Genomic DNA, 27,298 nt, shown 5'->3' on the forward strand with positions numbered 1-27,298 from the left:
AAATTTATGAACAGGATTATCGTCAGTTTTGATAAGGAGGATACAGGCTTCAAGTTTGATGTCTATGGCCTTCGCTAGTCAATATCCTATTACCAGGGTGATTTCGAGATACACTTTTACGCATTTATAGATATTGAGTTCGTCATCGAGCTGCTGCCCCATTGACGTAGAATTGATGAAGATTTTAAGTGCACTATAGCGGCGATGACTACCTTAATCGCACGATGCATTGGATAAGAGGGCATATTTAAATAGTCAGAAGATGAATTGTGATCACAACAAAAATAAAATACTCCATATCACGAGCGAGCCACACGATTAACCTAGCTCCAAAGCCCAAGACCCCGGGATGTCAAACAGAATAATCTTTCATGCCCGCATTTATGCTCCAATCTACGTACCACCCGATGTTGCCCAGGCCCCCAACCACTCTCCGTTCCTTTCCGAGGTTGCTCTTGTGGCACTGAGAACTGGAGAAGTTGAGGTGGTGGTGGGGGTGGGGGTGGAGACTTCGGTCGATCGCCAACCCCAAATCATCGAGAGCCGATATAAAAGCAAACTCGACACCCTCTTTTATTGCTCCTGTGGACTTCGAGCCCGCTTGAACATGCATTTCTCTACATTATTACTAGCTTCGGCCCTTTTCTTCGCATTACACGTCCTTCTCCGGCTCGGACAAGCGACCTTCTCGTCTTTAAAGGATATTCCAGGTCCATTCTGGGCTCGATTCACATCCCTTTGGTACTTCAACCGAGTACGCCATGGAACCTTTGAGCATGAGAATATCCGACTTCATCAGCAGTACGGTCCCATTGTGCGCCTTGCTCCAAACCAATACAGTATCAGTGACATATCCACAATCAAGACTGTTTACGGTACTGGCTCGCAGTTCCCTAAGTCCGCCTGGTATGATGGTTGGAAACACCCAGCGCAATGGACGGTATTTACCGACCGAAACATCAAAAGACATTGTACGTATCCGCACTACTTGTCTTTGATATTATCGGATGATTGACTCCTTTCCTTAGCGGATACCCGCAAGCGGTTTACCAGTCTTTACTCCATGAGCTCGCTTGTACACTATGAGCCATTTGTAGATGATTGCGCGGAAATTTTCAATCGCCGATTGATTGAGTTTACCGAAAGCAGAAAATCATTCAACCTTGGACACTGGTTTCAATGCTATGCATTTGATGTGATTGGAAATATCACGTTCGGCGAACGATTTGGTAAAGACCCTTTACAAACACACTGGCACCAATGACACAATGGACTAACTTGGCTAGGATTCCTTGACAAGGGTGAGGACATTGACGGTGCGATTTCCGCCGTCCATAAGGTCATGGTTTATAGCACCATGATTGGAGTCTACCCAGAGTGGCATCCCCGATTGTTCGGACTGCTGAGTAAATTCAAATGGTCTGGTGCAAGCGGCCGAGCATACATCAGCGAATTTGTAAGAGAGAAGGTTCGTCTTCACGAGGCGGAGTCCAAGGACACCGAGAAGGGTGAATCAGAGCATATTCAAACACAGGATTTTGTGGAAAAGTTACTCATCGCGCGCAACAAGAACCCTGAAAAGGTAACTGATTACCACTTATTTATCATGGCTCAGTCAAACGTTACAGCTGGTTCAGATACAACAGCGATCAGTCTTTCTAGTATTATGTGGCATCTTCTTCAGAACATCGAGACACTGCAAAAATTAAGGGCTGAGATCGACGACTTCACAGCCCAAGGACTGTGCAGTGAAGAGGTTACATTCAAGGAGAGCCAAGAGATGCCATACTTTCAGGCTGTCATGAAGGAAGCAATGCGAATACACAGTGCAACTGGTCTGCCAATGTGGCGAGAAGTCCCTGCAGGCGGTGCAGAGATTCATGGGCACTACTTCCCAGCTGGAACGATCATAGGAGCCAATACTTGGGTAGCGCACTATGATGATGGCGTATTTCCCGAAGCGAAGAAGTTCCGCCCAGAGAGGTGGCTTGAGGCGGAGAGCAATCCCGATAAGTTGAAGGAGATGAACCAGATGTATATGCCGGTAAGTGACAAATTCATGCTGGCTGCATTTTTCTGGCAGGTTTGGCTGGGATTCTTACTCTTTTCATAGTTCGGCTTGGGGTCGCGAACATGCCTTGGGAAGCACATCTCAATCTTGGAAATGTCGAAGTTGATCCCACGACTTGTTCGTGACTATGACTTTACACCTCTCAGGAGTGACTGGAAAACGGAAAACTACTGGTTTGTCAAGCCGACAGATTTTGAAGTCCATGTACAGAAAAGAATGAAGCCGACAGTAGTAGTATGAATGCTCACTCACACTGGACGTCTGCTTTACCGCACTTTCCAAAATGCACCATCTATATCTGGCATCAGGTCAAATCCAACAGCCTTGGACCGCGGGATGTAATGATACCCGTATTATGAAAAAAAATACATACAATTTTGTCAAATGAGCTCTTCTTCTAAGAAGACCCTATCCACCTGCATGAATGGACTCGGAGATGATCACCTCCTTTGAATAGGCAAATTGGTATATAGTCTTACAATTCCTAATATTTTCAAGGCCATACCTGGATACTTCTAACGATATGCAATCAAGTAACACCAAGATTCATCCGTCTATATTCCATAATTAGATCATTGACCTCCCCCATATCCGTATGATCGTATCTTGATAGCTGCGTCATCTCCTCGAAATTTTCCCCATCATTCTGGTTGGCCGTCATTATCTTTCCCATGAGGACCCGAGCTAACTGCCAGAACTCCGAGGCGTGTCGCAGGAATCCGACTCGTTTCCAAAGATTCTCGGGGGTATCAGGCAAACCGGTATCTTCTGGAACCCGTGAGTTCCATATCTGGCGCCAATTATCGAGGCCAGTCTGGATAGGCGCTAGTGTTGATTCGAAGACAAGGGAGTTATGCAATTGAAACATCAAGGAGTGGATTGCTTAGAAAGAATTTTGTATCAGCTTCAAACCCTCGCTTCGAAATTTCCATTTAACTTACCTTGTACCAGGGTGAAAAGGTTCAGCGTGCCGAAACCTGCAAAGTCCTCGATGATAGACTCTTCGATGGGGCTTTGGCAGATCTGCCGCACAACAGACACAATGGACAGTCGACTCGTCCAGAATCGGGTTGTCGCCCATGTATTCAGCTCTTTCATGCATTCTGATGCTGATTCAGCTTGGAAGCATGACTCTGGGCAGGCGACATCCATCTTCAGCTCGGGAACTACCATCCGTGGTGGAGAGTTGTGGAGTATAGTGAGTGCAGCATCGATCAAGAACACGAATGTTATTGTACTGAGCTCGTCAACTTGGCCATTCTGCAGCAAATACTATGAAAACGCACCGGATAAACTCTTCTTCCTCTGCAAACTGTTTCCACCAAGCGTTTGAACATGTATGTCTCATATCGAGATACCGATGTGAGGCTTTCCCCAGCCCAATATGTCTCGCCAGCTGTTGTATGTTATTTCAAACTCGGGCCTGTGGAGGTGCTACCCAGGGACTCAGCTTACTGTTACCATAGACGCATGCCGATGTCTCCTTATTCTTGCCTGGGCCTCTACCGATCCTTCACGCTTTTGCAAGGAACTGACTAGGTAGGCTGCCTGCATACATTGCACGATGTCCTTTCTTTGGCCGGGCTGGTCCATGAAAAGTTCTCGGTCGCTACGGAAGTAAACCTGGCAGAAGATTAGCTCCTCTACGCTATCGATCCACCTCTTAGAAGCTTGGCTTTCTTTTTCATCTGGAGAAAGGCATGCTCCGATGATAATCATCACACAGAGTAGTCCTGGAGATGCCGATGATGGGTCAAACAGAGGCTTGTGGACAATAGGGCAATGTGGGTACCATAGGGACCAAAAGTATGCCAAAAAGCGGCGCATATTTGATGGTTGGAAGAACTCTTTGCAAAGTTTGTCGATACTCGGCGTCCATTCAATGGTAATAACATCGTCATTTGTCCTGTTAGATGTGATATCTCGAAGATTGTCGATCAGATCCCGGGATTTAGAGTGCAGAAGGTCTAGGCCACTCGCGTCCTGAGAACATCCTTCAGGCTTAATTGGGAGCGGGTTCAAATTTGATGTTGTGTCTCTTATCTTGTTGACTTTGTAGTTTTGCTGGGCCTGCATCTCGTATGCCTCACGAGCCATTTCCTGTCGATACCGAAAGGATTCCCGATCGGCAAAAGTTTTCATGCCTCGCGTGCTCGTAAAATATGCCATGAATTCTAGCCTCTCGGCCATGAAGAGATCAGGACTCTTCTGAGGGAAGAGGATAGTGTCAATGGCTGAAATTTCCAGTGGCAATAGCATGTTCCCCGACTCATCGTTGTATTCGCTAACCATGTTGAAGAGTGTTGACTCGTCATTGATCCATGTGGCAGTGTCCCCTTCGGCAAGAAATGCAGCTTCATTCGTGTCTTCTTGTTCGCTTGATCTGTTGGAATGTTGGAACGGAAAGGGAGTTTCCATAGTGTGACTGGTTATCTCGGAACCCACAACTCCAGCCGCTGGAGCTGTATCAATAGCCGGGATCTTGTTTAGATCAATGGAAATTTTATGCCGCTTTGGTTCTCGATTCATCTGCGATATCATGTGAGTATCAAATGCTGACGGACACCGGGCTCTGCAGGTCTTCTCGTGGCGCCGGAGGACATCTCTAAGGGTAGGTGTCAGTGATGCACCCTGTGTCGGCCATTTCAACAGTCCAGCTCACTTTCGATTGAATGCCGTTCCACAAAATTCACAGGCATGTGGTCGATTGTCATAATCTGATGCACCAGTTAGCAGCCACAGTCACTTGTGGGGGAGTTGACAAACGTGAAACAGAGTGACGCTTGAGATGCTCCAAGCGACTAAATGTCGCTGAGCATACTGAGCAGGTCAGTTCCGATGTCATCTTCCTTGATCCGCTCCATGCATGGTGAACAACGAGGGATGCAAGATGACCGGCAGTTTAGTTGATTTGTTCTAGCGGGAAGTGGCCGACAATGCGGGGTCTGGACTGTGGGGGAGGCGCCGGCCCGATGATAAAGACTAACCACACCACAGTAGTTCTTTTGTCATCAGTCCCATTTGAAGATATTGGGAAACCCCAGCCATAAATACGATCGCTCTGCACAGGTGCGTATGGGGGGGATTTATCTTGGTCGTATTCTGATCAACTCCACTCCAGCTCTCAGATCGAGCCCCGCACCATGGATTTCTAATCACCCTCAGCTTACGGCACGAGACCCATCAAATACCCCGTCATATTATAATTCATCTATTCCATTTCTCTTTCTGTGTTTTTTTTTTCTTTTTTTCTGTTGGACTTACATATCACTCAGATCGCTGCATCAGGTTCGTTGAAATGTCTCAAACAAACATCAAAGCCGTTTTCTTCGACTTCATGGGCACCTGTCTTGACTGGCATACCAGTGTCGTCAAATCTTTGCCTCCTTCAATTCCAGAGGTGGAACGATCAAAACTTGCACTTGAATGGCGCAGAAGATATTTCCTTGAAAATAGCCAGCGCCACCAACAAGAGCTTTCGCCTGAGGATATCGACATCACGCTTGCCCGTGTTCTCGACGCTGTACTTCCCGACTTCCCGACTTCCAACGCTGCCATATCCCCCGATATCAAAGGAAAAATTATCCAGGCCTGGCATTCCCAGCCTGCGTGGCCGGAGGTCGGAAAAGCAATTCGGAGCCTACGGGATGATCTTGGCCTCGAAGTCTTTGTTCATGCCAATGGTACAACCCGCCTGCAGCTTGATCTGACGCGCTCTTCTGGCTTGAATTTCAACATGCTGTTCTCCAGCCAGCTACTAGGTGTCTATAAGCCTAGCCCTCTGGCATATCAGAAAGCGCTGGACCTGGTCAAACTGAACCCGGAGGAGGTTGTCCTAGTCGCGGCGCATGCTTATGATTTGCGCGGTGCTCAAAGCGTTGGGCTTAAAACCGTTTATATTCAAAGATGGACTGACGACATCGATGAGGATATGGATAAGGTTAGAACTGAGTTTGATGAGTTTCTAGAGGATATGGAGAATCTTCCCGGTGTCATTTCCAGAATGTGAAAGGCCACAGTCTTTCTCTTCAATTTCTTTTGTCTTGCAACCTTGGATTTCTTCGCAAACTTTTGCAGCCAAAGATAGTTCGGGAGATATGTGTCTTGTCTGTCACAGATATGCGGTTGATATTTTTTGAAAAGCAATAGTTTGCTGCTCACCGGTCTCATTCCCTCAATTCAAATAGCTTCGTCGTTTCTCAATGCATCTGGCTTTCTCTCTACTTCTCCTTAGCCAGTGATGATCAATTTTTCAGTCATTCATGAGCATAGTCGGCCTCGCATTTGGTTTCAAAAGACTCATATTACAAGCAGCACAACACGAACAGTTTATTCGAGCGCATAAATGACGCCCGGTCCTTTGAATTTCATGCTATGGGATGGTACGCGGGTGGCAGGTACTTACAGAGAATTTATATAGGTACAGATATCTACCAAGCCGGCATTCAATTCGAATTTAACGCCGCCCAGTCAGTGAATGTGGAAGCTTCTTTTTTTTAAAAAAAAAAAAACTGCTTGTCCCTGTTAAAAAACGGCGATGTATAATTTGCTGCTACTACTAGTACTAGTAGGAATAGCGAGCTCCCGGAGATCATGAGATAACACCTTGGGCATCAGGTAACCACTAGACTAAATTCCACCCTTTCTCTTATTCAGCATATTATGTCTTCTCATCCAAGACACCCCCATCGGCCACTCTACCGTCTTGTTCATTCGCCATCATGATGGTTATCATGCTGCATTTTGACCATATTCTACATTTCATTATACCAAGATTTAGGAATGTCAAGATGGATCTTAGGGCCTGGGCCTGTGGTCACAACTTGGACTCGGAATCGATCCATGGGGTGGCAAAACAAATCCCAGGAAACCTTGGAATACTATACATATAGGTATAGATATAATCTACAGCTTACTACCTAGCGAGTATGCTCCAGGGCTCCTCGACTTGGACTTTCTCTTATTTAACCTTGTACCTCTCCTAATTTGATCTTGTGCACCGCCGCGGGAATCCTCTCCCTGAGACTAATGTATGTGCCTTCCCAGATTACCTCGCAAATGAGCTCAGAAACGTCCAGTAGTACTAGTACTTACGAGGTCATACTACTAGTACCTATCTAGGTAGATACCAGTAGTAGTTGGTTCCCCAGGTTGCTCGTTACCACATCCCCACCTTTCCTTAATCCTTTCACCACCCACTTACCCAGATGATTCAACTCACTTACTTGCCCCATCTTTCATCTGAAGATTCTGACCTACTTACATCTCAACTTCTCTTTTCAGTCTTCTCATCATTCCGATTTATTTCATCCACCATGAAATTCGATGCAGATCTCAAAACTGCCTCTCTCAAGAGGAAGGAGGCTGATGTTGACCAAAGTTAGTATTCCTTGTCCCTCACACCTAGGTACTGATGCTATATCCGAACTCTGAATTCAATTCTCTTTAGACGAAATGACGAAGAAGCAGAAGCCGGAACTTCTTAAAGAAGAAAACAACTCTGAATGTGCAGGGGAGCCACCGGCATGGGCCCAGGCATGTCATCGACTTCTTATATGAAAATTGAAGGACTAACTGAAACTCAGACTCGTCCCGATCTCTGCGAGACAATCCCATGGTTCAAGCACTATCAGTCAGGCGTATATTCAAGCAAGGAGAAGGGCTGCATTGGATTGTTGATTGACGACAGCTGTGGGGGACGCTGCTATGTCGATGAGGAAATCATAATCACACGATTGTACGCTAACAATCAATCTTCACTGAACCAAGCTAATATTCACTATCTTTCGATAGATCTGGCTCATACGAAAAGGACTTAAAGGGAAATTTAGTTTTGAAGCAAAGCCAGACACTGCTATCGGGAACCAACGCGGCCGTGCAGAAGAGTTTCACCAACCATCAACCAATCGGTGTCATCATTGGTACGTTCAAATCTGAGCTCACAACCTTGGAACAAAATATAAAATGTAAAATACTTCAAATCTCTCTGACAAATAAGTTAGGTGATCGCAACGGAGATATCGGCCGCTCGCTTCCGCACCGGTACAATGTGATGGACCTTTTCATCATCACCCATATCTGGCCCGAAAAGATGGGGGCCTTCACCGGTTACAAAATGCGTCTTCAGAAGGTAGACCTCACCAGGAAGAGTTGGTGGGCCGCGAAGGACTCACCTGATCCTTCCGAGACTCGAGACTTCGAAACCCGGCCCGAGATTATTACATGCAATGCGTGTACCCAGGGGTCTTGCCGCACTTTCAAGGGGATCTGGACATGCCTGAACAGAGATTGCGCTCGTTTCTGGGAATTTATTGATGGGCCGGTAAACGCAGAGCTGGAGTATGACCCGGTTTTCCTCTCACATCGGTTCTTATGGGACCAGAATAGCTTGCCCGAAACCCTGGATCTTGTCCCTCAGGCTCCAGTCATTTCGGACAGAAATCGGGACCTCTGGCGGCATGGTGAGAATGCTCGACAAGGAATCGTCTGTCCACACTGCCGTAAATGTGTCCCTCGTGTCTTCCTGAGTGGGTGGAAGTGCACAGCGAAGCACTTTGTTTCGCCCCAGCCTCGAAAAAACGAGTTGGATTGCCCGTGGAGTCTCCTTGTTGACGGACCAGTTGTCTCTGTGTGCGATGTCATTGCACTGCCAGAAATTTTTCCCCATTCATCTCCAAGGTCAGGCAAAAACGCCGCCATGCCTCGTGGCGGTCTCGAGTCGTTCTACGACCAACCTCGATTCGCCCCAAATACCAGTGGGCCTGATATTGATAGAGTGACAATGGCACCGTATGTGAGGCTCAGGTACTCAGTTGGGGGCGACAATATTGGCACAGTTGATCATATTGTGTCAAACACGGCCATCAATGCCAAGGATCGTGGCCCGAACTATCTCTTCCAACGCTTTCAGGAACTCGACCTCGGTCTCCGACGAGAGCGTCTTACCCACGCTCCAGGTATTTTCTGTCCTTTTTTTTCTTTTTTTTTGGAAATGGAGTTCCTCGCTAACCAAATGTGCAGTCAAAGGCCTAATGACAGGGCATTTTCTTGTGAACAGCGTGAGTCATCCTGGAGGTTCGTATCGTTCTTCACTAACGATATACCAGGGTCTCCCATACAAATTCGTCGTCACTACGCAGTCCAAATCATTCAGCGAGACTCATCAGGATGTTCTCCTTGCTCACAGTCGCTTGGTCTGGGCCACTCGGCAGACAGTGGCGGAATCGAATCATGAGTTTCAAAAGCCCAACGAACTCTTGCTTGTCTGTTACGTGGCAGACATGGACATGGGCGTAAGCATACATGCCACTTCTTTTATCTTGGTTTGATCACTCACTAATCTCTATCTATCCAGTATCACGATGATGGCGAAGATGTTCTGGGCCCTACTGTGGCCACTCTATCTCTCGGTGCCAGCTCCACAATGTTCTTACGAATGAAAGCTAAATATTTTGCCGGGTTACGGAAAAGCGACAAGGGCAGTACAAGCTTGACAAAATATGATCCAGTTCTGATTGGTTGCCATGACTATGAGCGACGAAAAGCTCTCAAAGATCAATACGACCAGGGCCTTTTCACCGAGGACCAATATGATGCAGAACGGCGGAAGATACTCAGACCTATGACGGATGCACCGCCCATTATCAAAATGGAGCTCCATCATGGACATATGGTCGTGATGAACGGTCAGAATCTACAGAAATACTATGAGGTTAGTTTTCATTCCTCTCTTTGGAAGTTGTCGTGTTCTGACTCTCTCTTAGCACAAGGTGGTGCCCGATGGAGGACTCCGTTTCGCGGTGACCGCACGGCATATCAAGGAGCAGGGTATCAAGGCAGAGGACATCCGGATGGGCCAATACATACTGCCACCCGGTCAGGCCTACAATGGGGAGTAATTTCTCGTCGAAGGCAGGTCTGGGAAATGGCCTCCTGCACCTTTCCTTTGATAGTTTTTCTCCATTTATATACCTAGGTATATATTACCGCGCTTGCTTCTCAATTTGCTCCCCAAAATTCTACCTACAAATCGAGATTTCACTCCAAGGCTCTTCGTTCTTTCTCTATTGGTAATTATGGTTCTTAGGGGGATTTGTGATCTTTCTACAACCATGGCCTCGACCATTCAACTCTGCATACTAGTCCCTGCATAATATGGAGCTGGACCCTACGCTAATGGCAGGCGAAATGAATGGCGGACGATATTGATTAAACCCGAAACGCTAAGGAAGAGACGGAGGCGTCGGAGATGAGACCCTTGGCGCCACCCGACATCCCCGATAAACAGGATGGAGAATTGCGAGTTTCAATGGTTTCTCTCGAATTCCTGGTTCTCAACAAATCGAGTTCTTCACCATCCTCGTCTGCAGCCTCGCACCTCCATCATGGGCAACTTCACAATCCTCAATGGGCAAGTGTACACTCCGGGCCTGGCCATTGTGGACGCCCCACAGCCCAATACGCCGCTCGGCGGAGGCAAGCCGACCCAAACCCCCCCCTGGAAAAAAAGTCTCCACGCGACTGACCAGCGCAGATAATCTTCAAATCGCAATTGACGTGTCTGGTAATGGCAAACTACCGTGGCCACCATCGACACAGCCCAATGCTGACACGCTCTTCCACAACATCACTCTGTTCCTAACGTCGGAGACCCTGTCGCATAACTTCACCATCTCGAATGGTACAAAGCCGTCGAATAACTCGAGCTATGTTGGCCCTGTGCTTGAGCTCGAATCATCTTCCACAGTCAAACATGTCAATTGGGTGTGGCCCGAGTGTTTGGTTGGCAACGGGGATGGGGATGGCGACTCGGCCCGAGGCGCGTATAACATCTCGATGCACCAGTCCTTCCGCTGGAATGGGACCGACTACTATACCGTGTTTGACTTGCCCATCTCCGTGACAAATAGTATCTCTCGGAGTTCGGATCGATCGGAGTGCGCGCAGCTAGAGAACAAGTTACTCAGTGCGGCGGAGGAGAGCGAGAGCAGCGACACGCTGCCTAGCCAGCCTTGGGTGCAAAGTGGAGCAAGCACCACGAGTTCGAGTAGCTCCAGTGAAACGAGCAAGTCAAGTGCAACGAAGCGAGTCGGTAGACCACGGATGGCCTGGTGGATTGTCGCTGTGTTGACTTCTCCATTGCTACTGGGGTGACGTGGCCCGTGGTATCCTCTCCCATCCCCTCCCCTCCCCTTTTTTTTGTGTATAATAATAGTCTGAACCAATTCCATTTGCCTGGTTAGGCCGGGGAGGCTGAGTTGGACCAATATTGACTATGGAGTAGACTATGGAGTATTGAAAGTTGACTGTCAACAATCGGCAAAGATCGGCTATCAAGTATGAATGAGACCAAAACATACACACTTCACCCCTAGATTCATCACCCTTTCCAGTTCCAAGCCCACATCGATCTTGGCATCCTTCCCATCTAGACGCGAATCCACGTTCAAGTCCGAGTCGCTTTTTATCCAGAATGCCCAATCTTTTATTTCTCTTGCCCCTGGCGTCCGTTCCTTATGTCCAAACTCACTCCTTACCCTCGTACCTTTCGCCGAGTGCTGGTCCGCAACCGCCTCATCCGATCCCTATTCATCATCTTCGCCCTCTGGAATCTAATCGAGCTCCATCTGATCCTCCGTAACATCTCCGAGGCCGACCATGACCACAGCTATCGTGAACAACCCCGTCAAAAAGAACGAATCTACATCGCCAGCGTCAACTGGAATAATGAACCCATCATGCGCAGCCATTGGAGCCAGGCATTGGTCAATCTTGCCTGGAAACTCGGCCCCGAGAACTTATACATCAGCATTTACGAGAGTGGCAGCTGGGATAATACCAAGGGGGCCTTGATGGAACTGGATCGAGAGTTGGCTCGCATGCAGATCCCCCGCAACATCACTTTATCGCCCGTCACACATCAAGATGAGATCGCCGCCCCACCGGGGGATCATGGTTGGATTGTTACACCTGCGGGGAAGAAAGAGCTGCGACGAATTCCATATCTATCGCGCATTCGGAATCTCAGCCTGGAGCCGCTCCAGGAACTTGCAGCGCAGGGAATCACCTTTGACAAGGTTCTCTTCCTCAACGATGTCGTTTTCACCGTAAGGACAAGGATATCCCTTCAACCTACCTTATCTCTCCTCCTCGAGCACTGCAAACTGACTTTCGTCCAGGCAAACGACGTGTTCGAGTTACTCGACACAAACGATGGAAACTACGCTGCAGCTTGCTCGCTCGATTTCTCCAAACCACCCAATTACTACGATACATTTGCTCTCCGTGACGTGAGCGGCCATGAAGCTGTCATGTCAACCTGGCCATTCTTCCAAGATCCAGTGTCTCGCTACGCCATGAAAAGCATGTCACCGGTCCCAGTGACAAGTTGCTGGAATGGTATCGGTAAGTCAATTCAAGTCAAGCCCTGCCTTTCCATCCATCCATCCCATCTAACGAGACAAAGTCGCAATGCCCGCCGCGCCCTTCACCGCATCCCCGCCACTCGAATTCCGTGGAATCGCCGACTCCCTCGCAGAATCCCATCTTGAAGGCTCTGAATGCTGCCTGATCCATGCGGATAACCCCCTCTCGAAACAAAAAGGCGTTTATCTCAACCCGCTCGTGCGAGTGGGCTATTCCGGTCCGGCGTACGTAGCCGTGAATCCGGTCGTGAACTGGCTCACCCCGCGAAGGATCCTCCAGGGACTGTGGGAGAACCGGCTCCGTCGATGGACGAGTCTGACGTGGATTAAGGAGAGAATTGTCCGATCGCGAATTTCTCGTTGGGTCGCTCTATCCGAGAAGAATAAGGAGCCTGGGCCTTTTTGTATCATCAATGAGATGCAGATATTACATCCCTATGGGTGGTATCATGTATGATTGTTGCTTTCTTGCATATTGGGGTTAATTTTTTTGGGCATCTTAGTTATAGAGTTTGGGTTGGAGGACTGATTGTGAGCGTATTCAGGAGTTTTCTTTCTTTCGTGTTGAAATTCATTGATTCCTCTTTTCACCCCCTTTGGTATACACCAATAATGCACGCTATATGTAGTAGGTATATCGAGATTATGATCAAAATTAAATCCAAGTCCCGCATGTTGCACATTATGATCGACGGAACGTGGTAAATGCTGAGTGCAGCCAACTTGCAGCACGATATCAGTCCTACCCCTTCTAGGCATCCCAAAAATCCATCAAATGGGTTCCAGGTCATTGGCACAATTTAACAACCAACGGCCGACCAACCAATTCAAACAGAATCTTTCGGCAACTTCTCCTGCGAAGACTCTGCATCCCCCTTCACGGAAAGGGTTGTCGCAGGCACTGGTGGAGGAGCCGCAGCTTTGGGTGGCGCCGGCGCAATCCAAAAGACAGGATACCGACGATGCAAGTTATTGAGCAATAGCGCGCAAACCATAAGTAGAGTCGAGGAGAGCAGTACCACGGGCAGGTAGTACCAAGATAGGTTCCAGACCTCGTCGTTGGTTGCTGGGAGTAGCGCGGTTGCACCGGCAGGGGGGTGAGTGGTTCCGGTCAGCTGCATGACTACTATAGCCGTGGCGGTTGAGAGGGATGCGGCGAGCCAGCGCAGTGATTGGAAGCGGGCTTCGTCGGGCATGAGGCTGAAAAGCTTTGTTATGCAGATGCCGACTAAGGCGCTAAAGAAATGGCCGAATATCAAGGCACGAGGTTGCGCGAGGGGGCTTTCGATTGCGCCGAAGCAGAGGACTGCCGATGCACCCTGATTGTTTTCGTTAGTATTCATATTCATACTACTTATTCCAAGGTTGAAACAAGTTCATGCTGAAGTTGAAGTATACGTCAAGGTGGCGATGGGTACCTAACAAAGACCGAGGGACAGAGGGCCGTAGCGGGAGAGTTTAACTTACATATGAGGCAATGATCCCAGGTACGTGGCGCGATGTGAAGTACTCTGAGTAATTAAATAGTCCCTGTACCACCGACAGACCACAAAAGGCCGCGATGAAAGACCAGGCCGCGACTTGGTATGTTGGGAGTGGCTTCACGGGTTCGGCGCGGTAGCCGAGCCAGTGGCTAACCCAATTCGGGAGGCGGGATAGACGCGATGCAGACATATTTTAATACGCTGGGATGGCCAAGAGGTGGAAAACAGGCGCATTCGCGAAGTCTCGAAAGAAGAGAAATTATATGCACGGAATGCCGCAATGCAAAAGGCGTTGCGCTAGTGCGGTTTGGGGTGAGGAGAAAAAAGTTCGTGCGGAGAAGGAAATGCGTGCAGAGTTGGAGACATCGGGGGATCCCGATGAATACACTTTTGGTAGGGGGAATTCGTAGATAGATGTTGAAATGTAGTCATTTAGTTAAATCTAGTTGATTGAAATGTATTTCAAATATATCTAAATAGGTAATCATGAATGTTCTCGATGTTATGGTTGTTATGGTTGTTTTTATCGTAGACATGGCGGTTTCCAAGGTTGCTCCGTTCGACCGTGCGGGGTTACCTTGACTAATGGAAATGTATGCCAAGAATTTCATTTTTTGCTGTCGATACTTGAGTAATTTCCACTCTAATTTGGCCTCGCGCTTGACTCTGATACGCGACTTAAGAGACCCTTTGTTTATTATCGAAAAAAAAAATCTTCAGATGCGTACAAATCATTGTACTAATTACTACGTATACCACCGACATACCTAGGGATGTACCTCTTTCGGCTCAAGTAAATTCTCAATTGTAGTATGAAAGGAGTAAAGAATGATTATATTATACATTATACAGCAAGATCATGCAGCAGCTCTCGACTGACGATGTGTGACTCGCCAAGGGTGCCCTTCATCACCAGCACCAGATCATCCACCGCACCCAGGAACTTGAGGTAAGAACTGACTGCCACGCAGAACCGGCGATAGTTTTCATCCCGGATCAGATCCTTGCTCAATGCAATCTCAACCTGATGAGCTTTCCAAAACTCGAAGCAACGCTTCAACAATGGAGTGGGAAGAACTTCGGGAAGGGGATCTCCGGTCTTCAGAGCTTGCTCGACCACACCAAGAACAGCCATAATATCGCCGACATTGCGGTGGTCGAGGAGACCAGCGTGGTGGGCAAGTCGTGTTTGAAATTGCTCCGGTAAAGATGATGAGAGGAATAATAAGCGACCGATGTGCTGATTCATTTCTTGACACAGTGATTTGACTTGAGCTAGGCACTCGCTGTCAAAGTGCGAGCTAGAGAATTCCAAGCGTAGCAGGGCAACGGGCCCATCAAGAGATGTGAGGGTCTGGGCAAGGTCCAGGGCCATTTGCTCGGCGACGAGTCCCTCTTCGCGGTCGGGCTGGCCCCAGCACGAGAGCAGCAAGGCATAATGATCGGACAGGGACCGGAGCGCATTGGAGAGTGACTTGCAGATGTGACGTGCTGCAGAGGGTGGCCGCGGGAAGATCTGTACGATCAGAGCGGCGGTAGCTCCCACCAACACGAGTACAAGTCGTCTCCAGAAAACGTTGTATCCCCAGCCAGGATTACCGTAGGAAGGAATGTGTCTAGGATCTTGTTAGTCATGCTCTCGGTTATTTCAGAGCAGGTAACTCACGTATCGTCGTAGCTGTAGCCAACGACCAGGATGCAAGTCGCTCCGCACATCATGGTCGCCTGCAACAAGACCAGCGGCGCAAACAAACGTCCCCACATTAGCAGTGTAAGCACAACAGCCATCACCGCAGCTAGGCCGTAGGGGTTTCCATCTCCAATACCCGAGCCGATATACCATGCGACCAAGCCCGCGAGACCACCAACAACAGTTCCGATGGCACGGGACACAAACGAGAGTGAGAAATCAGACATGTAAATCACGACACTGGTCTGAGCCATGATGAGTGCCCATAGGCCCTTCTCACGATAGTAGAAGCCTGCGCTGCTGGGAATCACGGCAGGGACTCCACAAGCGATAGTTACAACCACCATACGCAGCGCGTACATACCCTCAGGGCAAATAAGCCAATGGTAGGTTCCCAGTATAGCCTTTCCAAGTCCACTGCGTTGTTTGACCTTGTAACCTCGACTGATACGCAGACTCTGTTGGGCGGCATTGATCTGCGCTTCAACGACGTCGGGATCGGGAAAAGGCGATTGCGCAGCTTGAACAGGGGCGACGGCTTTCTTGTGGAAGACCCAGTTGACTGCATAGCGCAGGCCGCGTGGGAGCCAAAGACGGACCTTTTGGCGCTCTTTCATCAACGCCACGAGCTGCGCGAGCACCTTTTCCCAGCCGTCGATCATGCTTAGGATCTGTTCTTCAAATCCCATCCCCATCATGATACCCTGGCCTTTGCGCATAGTTTCATCGTTGGTGTCTTTCAGGCAGCCATCTTCGCCGAATATTTCCGCATATGTATCCAGGAGTCGTTCAGTAGTCTCGGAGGCAAATGTTGATCGGAGTCCTTGCAATGTCTCCAGTACGGAGGCGCTGCGCTCACGGAGCTCGTCCATGCGTTGCTGTGAAGGCTTTCCAAACCAGCGTGCAGAATTGACGGCATGAATGCAATCCGCTATAACATTGCTAGCTTCCTGGCAAATGGGTAGAATCTTCTTGGTTGGAGGTCGAACCGCGTCGAGCATATCCATTCGCAGAGATTCGTGCTCTGGGCTTCGTAGGATCTTGATCAAATTCACATTTTCCATGAGCTGGCGCATACCGATCTCTCGAGGCCGCTGCTTGTCGCTCTTCTCCGATTCCGCCGACCATGGACGGTCTAGCGTGAGGGAATTTAGCTTTTCAACCTTTGCTTTCCCTCCCAAGCGAGCAATATGCATTTCCAATAGCGCGAGACTAGATAACAAGGCCTGTCGCAATGGCTCCTTCAGGCTCTTCACATCATCCGCGTTCCAGCGGCCAACAGAGAAGTCAAGTTGCAGGAAGCCCAGCGAGGGCTCCATCTTCTTATAAGCACCTATGGTTTTCATCTTTAGCTTTTGCAGGCCTTTCAAATCCAGGGGGTCACCCTCAAATAAACTGGAATAAGTAACATCCGTAGGGCCCTTGAGTAACCTCACGATGCCTTCCATGTCATCCAGGACAGCAGCAGAAGTGGACTTGGGGAATAACAGAATCGATGAAGCCAAGCCAATCCCAATTCCAATGGCAGCGGGCTCAACCAGAACTTTAGGAATAGTACCGGTGAATGATGGAAGCAATGGTCCGACGGTCAAGAAGACATCCATGCTAATTGTTCCAAAGATCTGGAGCAAGACAAATTTGGGATTTTGAGCTCGCAGGCGTGCCTGTGAGACAAGGTCAGCAATGTGAAATTCATTTATTTAATTCGGTTTCAAATGACGATAGACGGCAACTCACAAGAAGGTAGACCATCAGACAAATTAGAGAAAAAATAGATGACCGACACGCGGACGTCCAACATCCAGCCTTCGTAAACCAGGACCTGCTGTACAGATGCAAGAGGTTGACCAGTTGAATTAGATATAGAATAAGCCTCTTGGCCTAGGGCCTGTAGCTGAGCATTAGTCTCAGCAGCCGGACGCGCAGCCAAAGCAGCTTTCATTGCGATGACACCCCAGGCCCAGCCGAGCGCCATGCCGAGAATGAGGGTGAAAGCTCCCAAAATAAAGATGAAGACGATTCCTGACGGAGGAACCATGAAAAGAACGAGTCTAATGATAAAGGACAATTGAGTCAGTCGACCGTGTCGCGATCGCCGCACGGGCATGCTACATCGTGGGCCACTCACGTAGCGAAAAAAGTTGCGGTCCCGATAGTTTTCAGAGACGAAGTGATGAAGATCAGTAGAGATGCAACCCAAGCGGCCACAGTGCATCGGAATAGGACTTTTAAATCGCGCGCATTGAAATGGTCCAGCCATCCGGGCAACTTTCGTGATGTTGCGACCGGTGACGTCTCCTTGGCCGAGACAGGGTCCTCGGTGGAGGCCGGCGAGGGGCCGTCAACGGCATCTTGTCGGATCGGGTCGGACATGAGTTATCAAGGCCGTCCAAGCATCGGGACTCGAGGAGGTGTAAAAGAGAGGATTCGCGAGTCAAGGCGCGTTGAGGGGTGGCAGGCAGGTAGAAGTCAAAAAAGGTTTCTCCCGAGGACATAGAGCATTAAGATTTCCGAAAATCCTTATTCCGGGCGTGCACTGGCCAATTGTGGGCGGATGAGGGGAAGCCGAGCTAGTGTCAGATAATTCAAGTTAATCCTCACGCTATTGACGGATATGGGTGCAGTGATCGGCGCGATTGAACGCGAGTGACCCGAAAGTCCAACGAGGTGGTGATCTGACTGAGGGCGATCCCATCCGAAGTGCGGACTTCTGGATGGGAATGGCAATGATCGGCATGTGACTTGGATTATGAATTATGTACGGAGTATGCAGTTATGCAATCCAAGTCAATTCCTCGCATATTTTATGAAATGCTAATGCGAATGGTATCTGAAGCATTAGAACTGTTGTAGTAGAGTGTGCTATTCAGTGATACTAGCACTAGTGTACTCTTGGTCTGCCAGTGTCACACTAAGTACCCCCTTAGGCACGGAGAACTCCGTACTTAGGTACCTATCGATTCACGAACCAGAGAAGCCCTGGGTGTTCCACTAGTAATCGAACTCTAAGTCAACTTTATGTACTACTCCGTAAGTAACTAATAGTTAGTAGTACGAAGTACCTCGGCAGATCCACTAGACATTCTAGAACAAGGATTATTTGCTAATATACTCCCCACTCTGCTCACTAGTGCTATCCTGGTCCCTAGGGTAGTTGCCACATGAATAGCAGTATACCTACGCCCGTGAGAATCCACGAGGGTTTTTAACCAAGCTCATAAATTTATCAACTTCACTAAGGAAGTGGACGCAGTCGTCATATGTTAACTGGCGGTGAACACCAGTAAAGTATACGTGGTGCATTCATCAAGGCCAGACGCATAAATAGAAGTCCGGATCGCCCCACCAGCAAAACTGTTCTGTAACTCGGACAAGATTAGCAAATGATTCTGTGGCTCTGTGACTTTGAAGATTGCAATAAAGCCTCCGTTCGCACACATGGTGAATGTATTTTGTGCAATCGTCATCGGTGTGTGGAACACCTGGGACTAAGCTACCACACCTGTCCGCGATGGGAGACAAGTGAAAAGTAAAAGAAAATAAGGGACCGGTACTGATACCTTCGTGCACTGCAAAAGGAAGCTGAGCACGATGAGATTACCATCCTCATCAGTAGAATAAATGTCTCTGCGCTTATCTCTCAAGCCTCAGGTCTCGCTTGTTCTATACCACAAAAACTTGAATATGACAGATTAACACGGAATTCAGCTATTGGGGGGGGGGGAGGGGGAAGAACTATCATATTGAACTAGTATTTGTCGATGGACACAGTTGGTTAGGGCGAATTCGGAGATCCAATGTCACTTCTCCGCCAGCAGAGTTGCGAGATTATATCCTGCGCAGCGAAGTCTCAACTCTGCGCTTTTTGAGTGCGACTTCAATTCCAGTACCAGAAGTGCTCGAGTACAACTTCTGTGAAAACAACCCTGTTGGCGTTGGGTACATTCTCATGGAAAGGTTGCCTGGAAACTCTTTGCGTTGGTCGCTTGCCACTCCTGAGCAAAGAAAGAAGGTAACTACTCAGCTTTCAAATATTAACATGGGATTGAAGACTCATCCTTTCGCTATGACTGGCTCTATGTACGATCCTGGGATCCATGATGTTGGGCCATTCGCTCCTGAGTCTCTGACAGACTATTGTGGTTCCAAGATGAAAGCGCTCGGTCCTTATTCCTCCACAAAGGAAAGGAATACTTCACCGCATATATTCAATTGATCCTGGATCTGATATACAGACAGAAGTTGTACGCTGATCGGGCGGTTGATGCATTCTTGGTTCATCATTTTCTCCTCAAAATAGCCCCGAAGGCCTGCTCTCTAAGTCATACTGACGACGAGAAGTTTTACTTGAAACATGCGGACGAGAAAGGAGAACAAATACTTGTTGATAATGAATTCAACATTACAGGAATCATTGACTGGGAGTGGGCACACACCGATTCAAAGTCAGGGGCATTCAATTCGCCGATTGTTCTACTACCGGTTGCTGATTTTTATGCGTGCGAAAATTCTATTGGCGAGGACGAAGAGTTTTTCGCTAAATGTTTTGAAGCCAATGGGCATCCGCATCTTGCCATGATAGTCAGGAATGGTAGAATCATCCACAAGTTCCGATTTTGTTGTGGCTACGATCTTAGTGATTGGAAAGTATTTCTCGGGCTATTTGGCGGTCTCCTCGCCGCCATAGGGGGCACTGAAGATTTTGATTGGGTTACCTGGAGAGTAGAGGCTCTGGTGCGCTATCAAGAGGATCACCAACTGCATCAAGTAACCGAAAAATACAATGAGAATTAGCTTGGCTCGGGAAGAGCCAACATTTTGAATCGACTTCAAATGGGGCACAAACAGGAAGGGGATTCAGGTCCTTACACGTTATCCTCGCGTCTCATGCATCTTCACGCGAAGATCGTTCCCTTGGGCGTTTCATTCCAAGGTTGACGAGTGCCAGTGATGCCTTGGGGCTGACAGCTCTGCTGCATTGATGTATCTACCTAGGTAGGTACGGAATAAACAGAACATAGTAACACTTGGGCACTTTTCACGCGCACTACTAGCACCTAGCCCTAAGTACCTAGGTAGGTAGTCTATACATTCGCTCGACATTTGCATTTGTATACCTACTAGTACTAGTAGTACAATGTAAGATATTCCCAACTTGAAGGCATGTATACCTAGCCAGTGACTCGCCCAGGTGCCTACAAATATTGTTGTACTGTATCCCGCGTACTCCGAGCTCGACGGTGCCATTCACTAGTGCCTTCCTGATCTCCGCGTACCTGCCAATTGTCCGTGATGGTTTGTTTACCTCGCCTACTTCTGTCTTACTTTCACCTTCTTCCTTCCTTCCTTCCTTCCTTCCTTCCTTCCTTCCTCCTTCTTTCTTCTTCCTACACCTACTAGTAGGGCTAGTAGGTAAAAAAGATATCCAGTCAATTTGGATATAAGTATTGATAAAATTATAAAAGAAACCAGAGCACAGTACGGAGTACCTTTTATTTTCTTGCGTGATGGCATATGCATGTGCCAAGAGCTGGAGAACTTCCAAGGTTCAGAGGTGCATGGCAGGGACTTCCATGAACACGGTTCGCGAGCGCTGGGTCAGGCCAGGGCTTGTAAGTTGACCGGTCCCTCTATATTTCACTTGAGCCAATACCTAGGTACAAATGACTGTAATGCGTTTACTGAACAGGTTGCCCACGATGCACTATAATGGACATTCAGTCTTTGACACTGGTCCCACGGCCTTGCGCTTCAGGCCGAAAGAATAGCACGGTAAAGGGGTCACATGATTCGAAAGCAACACATTAAGATCGTGGCTAAAAATAATGTTTACTTAAATTGTCTGAGAATTTCTGTGGGGCGACTACTCAGATATAGCCATTCTAGCCACAAGCATGCAAGCCCCTTACCCTAATATGCATGAAGTTCAAAGGGAGCCTGGCCAAGCTGTTCCAGGCAACTAATTTCGTATTCGGCACTACTGTCTCCACAGTGCCCGTTTCGGCATGCCCAGGCCATGGCAGTGCGTACACGTCGCAGGCAATAAATTACTGTCAATATTGATGAGGATCCCCTGAATTTGTTGTGATTGTTGTTGTTGTTGTGTTGTCACGACTTTTCTGTTCGACAACTCTGTCGACACCATGCGACATGAAGGCGATGGAGTGGCTAAAGCGATGGCCGCCCCTTTTCAGTCTGTCTCGAATAAGGCACGATCAAGTGTGGCCTACTCGAAGTCGGCGCTCCACATAAATGGTCGATATGTTGAGCTCGACGATTTCAATGCGCCAGCCGATCCAATTACGCCTCAAGGTCGATCCGCCGCTTCCAAACCTTCTCGCAACAAATTCTACTTCCCTAATACCCTCTGGTCTCGCTTTTTTGCTCTTATTGGAATTTTCGAGACACTTTTTACTGTCGGGATTGAAACGTAAAGCACCATGCCCTCTTTTTCCCTATCTTGAGACACGCCAATTCTAACATGACCTTTTTGTACAGTTGGGTGTTCATCAGCGTTTCGAGGCGATTCGACGAAGATGACAACAATGTCGGTACATTACGGCTTCGGTCTTTCCTTGGCCTCTACATCTTCGCTCTTCTCTACGAACTCGCCCTTTCATACGATGCGCTGAAGCGCAGGAATACATTTCAATTGGTCGGACTTTGCCTCTGCAATTTTGGGCTCTTCGTCTACGGAATTGTCCAGATGAGAGAGATAAGAGAAACCATCAGCGGTCTTTCAATAAGCGAAGCGGCCGGGGAGCTACTTTGGAAACATTACCGAATAGAGCTCATATTGATCCCCGTTTTTATTGGGGTCTGTACAATTCTGATGATCTTCGTGACGTGGAGGTTGCGAGCCGAGAACTCGTGGATCATCTACCAGAGTATGAGCGCCGATCTGCAAATGAACCGCCGCTATTTTACATATCAGGTCGGAAGCGTCTTCTCGAGAAATGTTCGACCACTAGCTAACCTACTCATAGGTCTATATTGCTCTACTCAAATTCGATTTCTTTTTCATATTCGGCACACAACTCCAAGTTATACTTGCGATGAACGATTTCAAGGACAGCGATTTCATATTGCAAGTCGCCATGATTCCGGTATCGATTGTGATTCTGATCCTGGGAGCCCGCTTCTGTCGATTGGAGAAGAAGAAGTCGCTTATTGTCGTTATGGTAGGGACTCAATCTGGTGGTTGTGTGTCAACTTATGCTAACCCTCATTCCAGATTTTTAAGCTTGTCATTGCGGCGAGCTTCGTATTAGTGATTCGACAAACCTACTCCTCTTCGAAAAGTAATAACTTAGCTTACTTTAAAGTCTCTCTAACCTTATTTTCTGGACTGGCGGTACTTTTACTCGGTATCACCATTGTTAACATGGTATTCTGCATGGTCAACTTTGGGAAAGGACTGAAGGAACACATCAACCATTCTGATAAGAAGAAGCAGACTCCCGACCCAGAGTACCAGGGAAGTGTGGCTGGTAAGCAACGGTTTGTCCTCACTTGATGGCACGAAATCGAACCCATGGTTCAGTACGATACAAATGTGAACATGTTTATTTGCAATGGGTTCAATCTTTGAACGTAGAGGGAGCTCACATTCTAGCAATTCGCCTAGTATTCCCCCCAAGGCAATGGTCCGACAATCTACCCTCCCATGGTACAATCGCCAGCCAATTGGGCGGTCGCTGTGAAATGGTGTTCTAATGTGATTAAGGAACATTTTCCCATCTCTTAGGGAATGCCCAGGAATCGCGTTTGGCACAGTGCCAAAATAGTTCATCCCTCTGATTACAGTTGTCAGTAATCACAGCGGAGTTTCAAAACCCGTCCTTAGGCATCGACATAGCTGGGACCAACCCCATGTCCTAGCTAGCGCCTTTGGCCGCCTCGCTTGGTCCTCCGAGATCTTCAAACGGGCCAATGCTTATTTTACCACAACAAAGAGCTCCGTGGTTAGAGAGCGGTTGGTCGAGGATCGGGGCCAGAGATCTACTCTGGCAGATTTCCCATAGCCCTACTACCCATGACCGAGTATAGGCTACATTTTTATTGACTGTCGTGACCGGGCACCACTTCCACCTTTTTTTTCCAAATCAATCAACAAAATAACGCGCCATGAATGCAGCCCCAGAAAAATCCAAATCTTGCCACCTGCGGCCATCGGGCAAAAAAAAATCCCCGTTTGGCCTCCGCAAAAAGAATAAAAAGTGGAGCGTTCGGCGCGACTCGCCCAATGGCTTCAAGTACGGTGGAGACGAGCTCCAACGATGCGAAAAAAGACTCCGATGTCGTGATCTGCGCCGGCTCAAGGTTTCGGGCCAAGAGACAAAAAGAGCTGTCTCCCACATGGTCTTTGCCTTCTGACATCTTTTCTTTTTTTTTTTTGGCGATTCTCAATTGTTGCGTGGGGAAGCTCTGAGCATACCCTAACCCCCCCCCCCTCTCCCCTCTTCAAATCGACCGACCACCATCTAGCAAGATGGAAAAGTCCACTCTCGCCGAGGACACCATCCAGGCTGATCCCGCCAAATTCGATAATTTCGATGCCAACCCCAAGGATGAGCTCCAGATCAATGTTGGTGGTCGCGGTGCCACCCAGCGACGTCTACGCAACTACCATGTTACCATGATCGGCTTCTGCAGTGGTATCGGTACTGGTTTATTCGTCGGTACTGGATCTGCCTATGCCAAGGCTGGTCCTGCTGGTCTGTTGCTCGCGTATATCGTTGTCGGAATGGTACTGTGGGCTGTCATGCAGAGTATCGCCGAGCTAGCTACCCTCTTTCCAACCGCCGGTTCATTCCCTCACTGGGCCACACGCTTCATCGACCCCGCTGTCGGTTTCTCTCTCGCTATCTCATACGGATATTGTTACACAATTGCAATTGCATCAGAAGTGAGCGCAGCAGCAGTCATCGTCTCCTATTGGAGCGACATATCGCCGGCTGTGGTGATTACAGTTGGCTTGGTGCTAATTTTAGCAATCAACTTGGGAAGTGTCCGGTTTTATGGAGAATCAGAGGTTATCGGAGGAGCCATCAAGGTCCTCTGCTTCTTGGGATTGGTGATTGTGTCTCTTGTCATCACTTGTGGTGGTGGACCAAATCACGAAACCATCGGATTCCGCTTTTGGAACGACCCTGGTCCGTGGACAAACTACAACGGTATTACCGGGCCAGCGGGCCACTTTCTCGGATTTCTATCGTCTTTCGTCAACGCCTCATTCAGTTTCATCGGTGTTGAGACCGTCGTCATTTCCGCGGCCGAGTCGGTCGATCCTCACCGTGCTATCCCAAAGGCTGCTCGCCGCGTGACCTATCGCATTGCTTTCTTCTACATCCTCGGTGCTCTCCTTATTGGAATCATCGTTGATCCTCGAACCTCTGCTCTTACCAATGCCGCATCCAACGCGAAAGCCTCCCCGTTCGTCATTGCAATTACCGAAGCCGGTATCAGTGTTCTACCGTCCATTGTCAATGCTTGCATTCTGGTCGCTGCCTGGTCCGCGGGTAATTCATACTGCTGGGTTGGTTCGCGCATGATTGTGGCTATGACCACTGATCACCAACTCCCTCAATATTTCGGTCGCTGCAATAAGAAGGGTGTCCCCTACGTTGCTGTCATCGTATCCTGGCTTTTCGGCCCCTTGGCCTATCTAAGTCTTGGATCAGGTGGTGCCGCGCAAGCATTCAACTGGCTACTCAATCTCAGCACAGTTGCTGGGCTTATCGCTTGGGCAACGCTCTGCTACTGCTACATCCGCTTCTATGCTGGTATGAAAGCGCAGGGCGTTTCTCGCGATACCTTGCCCTGGGCCGCGCCATTTCAACCATACACGGCGTGGTTTGGCTTCATTGGCTCAACTATTATCACCCTGGTCGCAGGATTTCCCGTCTTCCTGAAGGGCAACTGGGATACCTCCAGCTTTGTTGCTTCCTACATCGGTATCCCAATCTTTATTGTGCCGATCATCGCCTGGAAGCTTTGGCATCGAACCAAGTTTGTGCGGGCCTCTGCTATTGACCTTTGGTCCGGCCGTCTACAGGAAGGCGAGATATCGCCTCGCAAACCTCCCAGCACCACTTTCTGGGGACGTTTCTTCGACTGGCTTGTTTAGTTTTTTTTCGCATTTTTGTATATAGATACCACGATACCATGTCAATAAGGCACAGCGATTTTTTCAATTTCAACACATTGATACATTTAATTTTCAACCACCTGGCAGTTTCGTAGCCGATCCTCTATCTAAATCTTCTATTTATACAGCGGTGAACTGCTCCTGGAGCTTCTTGATATCCTTGTGCGAGGCTTTGCAGCAGCCGCCTACGATGAAATTCTGGAAGGGTCCCTTTGCATTTGCATCGTTGACGAGCTGCGCAAGTTGGACTTCCCAGGGGCGCTATTCACGAGTTAGTAAACCCTCTAAAAATAAAGTCATCGAACCGCCTATTCAAGAGCGCACTTACAACATCCTGATTGCCACCTTGTCCCTCTGGCCTCTCCCAAGTTTGCGTCGTAGTATTATAAACCTCTCCATTCGTTCCATCGGGGTACAGGATGAGACTCGGAACTGTCGAGGCACGACCTGTAGCAATTGCGTCCTTCACACTAGCCCCGAATTTGTTGATCAACCCCGAAAGCTTATGAACCTTTGTGCAGTTCATACCGATTCCAAACGGCACAAGTGCGCCTTTTATCGGAGCAATCGACGCCTCAACAACCTGTTCCACGTTGCTCCCATCGGGAAGACACTCATCTTCCCGAGGAAACACACAGGCGATCCAAAAGGGCGCCGTGATTCCCGAGTCATGAATTGCCCTCCGCACCGCACGCACTTCATCCAACCGCGGCAATGTCTCAAAAGCAACGTATTGAATCCGCGAGGTCAAGTCCTCGCCCTCGACATTCTGAAACAGCCGCAACCTCTCCAGATGCCACTGATAAAGCTTTTCCTCGTCATCGTGCTCTGCATCATAAACACCCCCGTACTCCTGTCCGGGAATCATACAAGCACCGTAAGGACCAAGGCTCAGAGCGATCTTTGCAGAATCGCGCACTTTCGAAATTTCCGCGACCTCCACCGCTGTCCGCAGGAATCGACCGACTTCAGAGGCCGGGATACCTTGTGGGAATTCGGCTGTCTTTGTGCTTTTAAAGCCGCCAGTGTATATTTGATACGTCGCGGTTAGGAGAATATCCACGCCTGCTTCACCGAAGTCGGATTGACAGGCTTTCAGCGTTTCGGGGTCTGAGACCAGGAGGTGCGAGGCCCAGAGAGGTGTGTCTGTGCTGGAGAAGCTCACATCGTATTTGTCCTGCAGTGATGTCCCTAGACCACCGTCAAGGATTTGTACCGAGGCCATTGCGCAATTTTATGTATGAGTTTTGGGTTGGAAAGGTGGTTGTAGTTGGAAGGCGGGGTGTTGCTCTTTTTGATAGTGTGGGAGATCCCGTTACATAATCCTTTCACCACTCCAAGTCGCCCGTCAAAACGGAGAAAATGACATTAGTTTCTTTCAATCAGGAAAAGGATATTTGCAGATTTCTTGGGGTATTATAGCGCTTCATCATACAGGTTGTAGGAATTTTGGGGGCTCGGATTGAAGTTGATCGAAAG

General features: G+C 48.5%; 13 protein-coding genes across 13 annotated transcripts; 9 read left to right on the plus strand and 4 right to left on the minus strand.

The window, feature by feature from the left end:
- Window positions 1–607: 607 nt before the first annotated feature.
- N7533_006067 (cytochrome P450) lies at window positions 608–2,311 on the plus strand (the record flags this gene model as incomplete). The annotated part of the gene is made up of 4 exons (XM_057102717.1): window positions 608–971; window positions 1,029–1,229; window positions 1,287–2,044; window positions 2,114–2,311. 4 exons carry the CDS (start codon window positions 608–610, stop codon window positions 2,309–2,311), a joined length of 1,521 nt encoding a protein of 506 aa, XP_056962347.1.
- Window positions 2,312–2,600: 289 nt separating this feature from the next.
- Window positions 2,601–4,935, minus strand: N7533_006068 (transcription factor domain-containing protein; the record flags this gene model as incomplete). The annotated part of the gene is made up of 6 exons (XM_057102718.1): window positions 2,601–2,953; window positions 3,013–3,308; window positions 3,358–3,467; window positions 3,527–4,676; window positions 4,734–4,788; window positions 4,893–4,935. The coding sequence occupies 6 exons, from the start codon at window positions 4,933–4,935 to the stop codon at window positions 2,601–2,603; spliced, it is 2,007 nt and encodes a 668-aa protein (XP_056962348.1).
- Window positions 4,936–5,369: 434 nt separating this feature from the next.
- On the plus strand, window positions 5,370–6,080 carry N7533_006069 (uncharacterized protein; the record flags this gene model as incomplete). The annotated part of the gene is made up of 1 exon (XM_057102719.1): window positions 5,370–6,080. One exon carries the CDS (start codon window positions 5,370–5,372, stop codon window positions 6,078–6,080), a length of 711 nt encoding a protein of 236 aa, XP_056962349.1.
- A 1,516-nt stretch (window positions 6,081–7,596) lies between these two features.
- N7533_006070 (uncharacterized protein) lies at window positions 7,597–9,969 on the plus strand (the record flags this gene model as incomplete). The annotated part of the gene is made up of 5 exons (XM_057102720.1): window positions 7,597–7,808; window positions 7,865–9,027; window positions 9,092–9,363; window positions 9,426–9,782; window positions 9,835–9,969. The coding sequence occupies 5 exons, from the start codon at window positions 7,597–7,599 to the stop codon at window positions 9,967–9,969; spliced, it is 2,139 nt and encodes a 712-aa protein (XP_056962350.1).
- A 508-nt stretch (window positions 9,970–10,477) lies between these two features.
- On the plus strand, window positions 10,478–11,224 carry N7533_006071 (uncharacterized protein; the record flags this gene model as incomplete). Its single annotated transcript, XM_057102721.1, has 1 exon — window positions 10,478–11,224. One exon carries the CDS (start codon window positions 10,478–10,480, stop codon window positions 11,222–11,224), a length of 747 nt encoding a protein of 248 aa, XP_056962351.1.
- Window positions 11,225–11,586: 362 nt separating this feature from the next.
- N7533_006072 (glycosyltransferase family 69 protein) lies at window positions 11,587–12,952 on the plus strand (the record flags this gene model as incomplete). Its single annotated transcript, XM_057102722.1, has 3 exons — window positions 11,587–12,177; window positions 12,250–12,475; window positions 12,537–12,952. 3 exons carry the CDS (start codon window positions 11,587–11,589, stop codon window positions 12,950–12,952), a joined length of 1,233 nt encoding a protein of 410 aa, XP_056962352.1.
- A 370-nt stretch (window positions 12,953–13,322) lies between these two features.
- On the minus strand, window positions 13,323–14,169 carry N7533_006073 (HPP family protein; the record flags this gene model as incomplete). The annotated part of the gene is made up of 2 exons (XM_057102723.1): window positions 13,323–13,814; window positions 13,963–14,169. The coding sequence occupies 2 exons, from the start codon at window positions 14,167–14,169 to the stop codon at window positions 13,323–13,325; spliced, it is 699 nt and encodes a 232-aa protein (XP_056962353.1).
- Window positions 14,170–14,823: 654 nt separating this feature from the next.
- On the minus strand, window positions 14,824–18,042 carry N7533_006074 (uncharacterized protein; the record flags this gene model as incomplete). Its single annotated transcript, XM_057102724.1, has 4 exons — window positions 14,824–15,595; window positions 15,646–17,333; window positions 17,450–17,720; window positions 17,798–18,042. 4 exons carry the CDS (start codon window positions 18,040–18,042, stop codon window positions 14,824–14,826), a joined length of 2,976 nt encoding a protein of 991 aa, XP_056962354.1.
- A 1,010-nt stretch (window positions 18,043–19,052) lies between these two features.
- On the plus strand, window positions 19,053–19,290 carry N7533_006075 (uncharacterized protein; the record flags this gene model as incomplete). The annotated part of the gene is made up of 2 exons (XM_057102725.1): window positions 19,053–19,191; window positions 19,214–19,290. 2 exons carry the CDS (start codon window positions 19,053–19,055, stop codon window positions 19,288–19,290), a joined length of 216 nt encoding a protein of 71 aa, XP_056962355.1.
- On the plus strand, window positions 19,291–20,463 carry N7533_006076 (uncharacterized protein; the record flags this gene model as incomplete). Its single annotated transcript, XM_057102726.1, is given in 3 exon segments — window positions 19,291–19,329; window positions 19,361–19,791; window positions 19,803–20,463. 3 exon segments carry the CDS (start codon window positions 19,291–19,293, stop codon window positions 20,461–20,463), a joined length of 1,131 nt encoding a protein of 376 aa, XP_056962356.1.
- A 1,349-nt stretch (window positions 20,464–21,812) lies between these two features.
- N7533_006077 (uncharacterized protein) lies at window positions 21,813–23,185 on the plus strand (the record flags this gene model as incomplete). Its single annotated transcript, XM_057102727.1, has 4 exons — window positions 21,813–22,099; window positions 22,168–22,603; window positions 22,656–22,850; window positions 22,904–23,185. 4 exons carry the CDS (start codon window positions 21,813–21,815, stop codon window positions 23,183–23,185), a joined length of 1,200 nt encoding a protein of 399 aa, XP_056962357.1.
- A 975-nt stretch (window positions 23,186–24,160) lies between these two features.
- N7533_006078 (uncharacterized protein) lies at window positions 24,161–25,798 on the plus strand (the record flags this gene model as incomplete). The annotated part of the gene is made up of 1 exon (XM_057102728.1): window positions 24,161–25,798. The coding sequence occupies one exon, from the start codon at window positions 24,161–24,163 to the stop codon at window positions 25,796–25,798; it is 1,638 nt and encodes a 545-aa protein (XP_056962358.1).
- Window positions 25,799–25,939: 141 nt separating this feature from the next.
- Window positions 25,940–27,044, minus strand: N7533_006079 (homocysteine S-methyltransferase family protein; the record flags this gene model as incomplete). The annotated part of the gene is made up of 2 exons (XM_057102729.1): window positions 25,940–26,080; window positions 26,148–27,044. 2 exons carry the CDS (start codon window positions 27,042–27,044, stop codon window positions 25,940–25,942), a joined length of 1,038 nt encoding a protein of 345 aa, XP_056962359.1.
- Between the last annotated feature and the right edge of the window lie 254 nt (window positions 27,045–27,298).

Source organism: Penicillium manginii (assembly GCF_028828005.1).
Source record: "Penicillium manginii strain IBT 31320 chromosome Unknown utg000004l:1.0-7231830.0:1.0-7236170.0, whole genome shotgun sequence".
Taxonomy (NCBI): Eukaryota; Fungi; Ascomycota; class Eurotiomycetes; order Eurotiales; family Aspergillaceae; genus Penicillium; species Penicillium manginii.